At 55.5% G+C, this 5,000-nt stretch overlaps 1 protein-coding gene across 1 annotated transcript in view; it reads right to left on the bottom strand.

The window, feature by feature from the left end:
- Positions 1 to 5,000, bottom strand: part of sox5 (SRY-box transcription factor 5) — a gene marked incomplete at its 3' end in the record, with an annotated part of 120,684 nt that overhangs the window by 21,107 nt on the left and 94,577 nt on the right. The window contains 1 exon segment of the mRNA XM_080022718.1: positions 2,782 to 2,943. Within this exon segment, the coding sequence (XP_079878844.1) occupies positions 2,782 to 2,943 (162 nt within the window).

The raw sequence follows: 5,000 nt of genomic DNA, 5'->3' as shown, positions 1-5,000 counted from the left end.
GAGACGGAGCCGCCTCCGCCCGTGCGCCCCGACACCCAAACGTACGCACTCATCAGAGCCTGTGATCTTAATGAGCAGGAAGCATATGGCAGTTTAAGTACTTAAAGTGTGTGCGTGTGCGTGTGTGTGTGTGTGTGTGTGTGTGTGTCCACCATGTACAGTATGAAGTGGAGGTACTGAACGTGTATGTCTGCATGCCCGAGTGCCGGCGTCTGCATCTGGAAAGCTGTGATTTATGTACACGTGTGCGTGGAAAAGCATGCGTATGGCACGTTTTCCTTGTTTTGCACTGCACCTGAGAGCGTGTCCAATCTGTGCCCGTGCAGGCGCGTGTGAGTGTGTGTGTGTGTGTGCGCGCGCGCGCGCGTCTCCGTTGTCTGTGTCTCACCCGAGGGTAAAGCACTTAAGCCGTGTGTGCCCGAGTCCAAACAGCTGTGTGTGGAGGTGGGCAGCAGGTCTCTAAATGCCTAGAGACCTGAGAGAGAGTCCACTGCTGAAATATACATGCCACCCATCCCGGAGAGAGGGGGAGAGAGAGCGACAGAGAGAGAGCGACAGAGAGAGAGAGAGAGAGAGAGACGTGTGTGTTGTCTACAAGCCGCGGTATAAATATGGAGAGCTCCCTATTTAGTGATGGTTAGGCCATTAGTCAAAATAAACTGAATAAGAAACGGGAAATAAACGAGATAAAAGAAAGAGAGAGGGTGAGGCCGAGCAAGGGTTACGGGGAAATAGAGAGAGAGAGAGAGAGAGAGAGAGAGAGACAGAGGGAGAGAAAAATCCACTTTGGGGGCTGACTGATGGACGGAGACAGAGAGACGGAGTCAGCAACTGTCAACTCTGGGCTGAATGACAGACGCAGGCTGACAGAGAGAGGGAAAGAAAGGAAGGAAGGAGGGAAGGAAGGGAAAGAGGGAGGAAGGAAGGGAGGGAGGGAGGGAGGGAGGGAGGGAGGAAGACAGAGTGAAACCTCTCTCTCTCTCTCTTTCCATCTCGCTGGCCAGAACTTCCAACACAACAGGGCAGCGGGCGGGGGGGGGGACTTGCTATGGCCAGTCAGCCGTTTTGGCCCCATGGGGACCCGTCGGGGGGCCGTGGAGGACTACTCCCCCAGTCTCTGACTCCCTGGGGGTGGGCGGCCACCATCATGGCTCCCTCCCCCCTGTCGGAACAACTCCATATATATGGAAATTAGACGCGTGTCGCTCGGACGAGACAGCGGGGGGTCACGGGGGGTGTCAGTGTGTGTGTGTGTGTGTGTGTTTGGGGGGTTTGGGGGATTTAAGGGAGAGTGGAGGTCGACCTACGTCATAATGTGTTCTGAAACATCTTTTTTCAACACTCAGCGGGACTGACATGGTTTTTAATTTACTCCCCCCCCCCCCCCCCCCCGATCCAGATGTGCAGTATTTATCGAGGGACAGAAGGAAAGAGAGGAGTGTGTCTTTCATCCGGCTCGGACGTGTCCGCGGGGGGGCTGCGCTCTCGGAGCGGAAAAGGGCCGCGGCCGCGGCGGAGGAGCGGAGGTGGAGAAGGACGGTGGATTGAAAGGGAGAGAAGAGGAATCACACTTTTTTTATGAAGAATATCCAACTCTGTGGGAGTGTGGGTCTTCTGTCTGAGAGGCTGAATACAGTGTGTGTGTGTGTGTGTGTGTGTGTGTGTGTGTGTCACTGGCGATTGACCTCTACACCTCTGGGGGTCCTACAGTGAACAGTGGACGGGGGGTGAGGTGTGTGTTTGTGTGTGTGTGTGTGTGTGTGTGTGTGTGTGTGTGTGTGTGTGCGTGCATGTGTGAGACGGATAGATGGGCACCCCGATGGTCAACCAGATATTCATAGAGTTCCACTTGGATGGGCGTGGGGTCCAATCCTTCGTGGTCACTCAGCCGAAAAAAAACAAAAAACAAAACAAGACAAACACCGACATCTCCAAAGCCTCCACGTCCCAGGCCCCGCCCGGCTCCCGCCCCAGCCCCAGCCCCGGCCCCGGCCCCGGCCCCGGCGCCGTGCGCCAAACAAGCCAAGTCGGGGGGGAGTTTCAAAGCCCATTTATTTTTTCATCTGGAAAAGTTGTTTCATCCGGCGAAGCTACCGACTCCCTCCCGAGCCGGACAGGGAACACCACCCGACTGGATGCAGCGCACGTTTCCAGGACATGCACAGGCACCCGCGGAGCACATGCACGTACAGAACGACACCCGGCGCCCCCGAAAAGCCCCGCCCGCCTCGCGGACCCCTGGCGACCGCTTCCTCTCGCTCTCGTCAGCCTAGTTCATGGCTTGGTCGTTCGACAATTCGGGGACGTTTTTCCCTCCCGTGGGAGGTGCGTCGGAGGCGGTGGCGTCGGGCCCCCGCCGGCGCTTCGACCAAAGCGAGCTGCGCGGCTGCGCGTCGGGTCGCCCCAAAGATCAAATGCGAATGCTCACAAGTTAAAAAAAAAATCCACATGCGGAGGGGCAGCGACGCCTACGACCACATGGGCATGAAATCAGGAAATATGAATTCCATGTCGACCGACACAGAAAAAACAAGCATTTCCGCTGCAGTTCTGCCGGCAGCCTGTAGGGGGCCACAGTGAGGCTTCGGTTCCTTAAGTGGCTCTGCGTCCAGACGCGAGTCCTACGCCCCCCAGCGCAGTTCCCAACACTTTCATCTGTTGTGATTATGTTGTTTTCCACTTCAGGGAGCGCCCCGGTGTCGAGCGACCATGAATAAAGTAGGCTAAACACTCGCCCCCTCGCCCCCCCCCCCTAGTTCTGCTCCCCCCTCCCCAGCTTACCTTGGTCTTGGGGGGCGGGGGGCTGCGGGCCTTGTCGCCGTGTGAGTGCGTGTTGGTCGGGGGGGAGTGGGTGCCCAGGTTGGCCTGAGGGGGCAGGCTGCCTCCGTGCTGCTTGGCTCCGGGAGAGACCTGCATGGCTGCCATCTGGGCTGCATACAACTGCTACAGGGGAAGAGAGGGAGGGCGGGAGGGAGAGGGAGGGAGGGAGTTCAATGCTCAAGCTTGTTATCACATTTGGTTCTGACTGTTGTCGTTGGGAATTGCATTATCTTCTCAGTCGCCACCTATAAGGTGAGTGGAAAACACGCCCCCTCGCCCCCCAAAGCGTCCGGACTGACGGCACATCGCCGCCTGTGAGCTCTCCTGGGTTGTTCATGCAGCGAGGCGGCATCAGACATGACGCTCTGCATGTTGAACATCCCTCGTGCGGCGGCAGCTCGACTTACGACTGTCATTGGTTCTATAAGAACGGTCGTATGATAAAACAGTCGTATGTCGAAGCAATTTTTCCCATATACACCACGCTCCTATTTCTCTGTGATTTCCTTCTTAGTTTCAATGGGAGTCGTTGCCTTTTTGTTTTTCCATCGTCCTTCTTCTTTATGGACTCATCATGAAGGTGAAAATAAACAAAATACACAGAACCAACACAGTAAATATGAAAGAAATATGGATAAACCACGAACTACGTGAACACACCATGTAGGTCGCCTGCTGACTGACTGCCGACTGGCTGCCGACTGGCTGCCGACTGACTGCTGACTGGCTGCTGATTGACTGCTGATTGACTGCTGACTGACTGCTGATTGACTGCTGACTGGCTGCTGACTGACTGCTGATTGACTGCTGATTGACTGCTGACTGACTGCTGATTGACTGCTGACTGGCTGCTGACTGACTGCTCAATGACTGCTGACTGGCTGCTGATTGACTGCTGACTGGCTGCTGACTGGCTGCTGATTGACTGCTGACTGACTGCTGACTGGCTGCTGATTGACTGCTGACTGACTGCTGACTGGCTGCTGATTGACTGCTGATTGATGCTGACTGACTGCTGACTGGCTGCTGACTGACTGCTGACTGGCTGCTGATTGACTGCTGACTGACTGCTGACTGGCTGCTGATTGACTGCTGACTGACTGCTGACTGGCTGCTGACTGACTGCTGACTGGCCGCCGACGCGCCAACTGCAAATTTCCGCACTCGTATCTTGGAGCAGTCGGTCGCAAGTCGATACAAATGTTCGCGACTACCTTTTTATAATTCTTCGTCAATTCATATATCTATATTTTTCCTGTCGCCCCGGTGAACGCTGGCCTCCTCCGGTTCATTATATTTTCGTATTTTTCGGCTCCCGGATGTTCCTGGATTTTTTATTTCTTTCTTTCTTGTGTGTGTGTGTGACAGCGGCGTTGGCACCGTGCCGGCTCGGTGCCGCGCCCTCTTTGACGACAAATCAGTCCAGAGTCAGTCGAGTTGCCGACATTGAGGAACTCTGACCCGACTGGCCCCACTGTTGGCGTCACGTCGGCGATGGTCGACGAGCGGTCGCCACGGTGACGTCACCGCTCCGCTTTGAAAAAACGTCGGCGGTGAAATATGCCATTTAAGCCGTTATACCTGGGCTGATACATGGAAAACTGATACAGAGGGTGGAGAGATATCGAGAGAGAGAGAGCGAGAGAGAAAGAGAGGAAGGTGGAAAAGGGGGGACGGCGAGGGAGAGGTGGAGACAGACAGGAAGGGGGAGTGAAGGAAAAGGAGATATACAGATGTGGAGGGAAGACATAAAAGAGAGAGAGAGAGAGAGAGAGAGAAGCAGGGAGAGCGAGGGGGACGTGGAGGGACAGGAAGTCGCACAGAGACACGGGTGGAGGAGAAGCAGGGAGAGAGCGAGAAAGAGGGGATGAGGGAAGATGGGAAGGGATGGGTGGAGTAAAAGGGTGTGTGCATGAATAAATGAGTACGGGGAGAGTTCAAGAACAAACAAAAAAAAAAAAAACCAACAAGACGACGCAGGCTGAAAGGCCATTAGAGGCCTGATGGTGTGTGTGTGTGTGTGTGTGTGTGTGTGTGCGCGTGTGTGTGTGTGAGGGAGAGAGGGAGACGGGGGGGAGGGAGTCAGAGCGAGAGCGAGAGAGAGACATCTCCATCCACTGTCACCCCCACCGCCACCACCTCCACCCATGGGAGAAGCGCTAACAGCCTCCCAGAGATGG

The sequence above is a fragment of the Zeus faber genome (genome assembly GCF_960531495.2).
Source record: "Zeus faber genome assembly, chromosome: 21".
Taxonomy (NCBI): Eukaryota; Metazoa; Chordata; class Actinopteri; order Zeiformes; family Zeidae; genus Zeus; species Zeus faber.
This window is presented reverse-complemented; position numbering and strand designations above follow the sequence as displayed.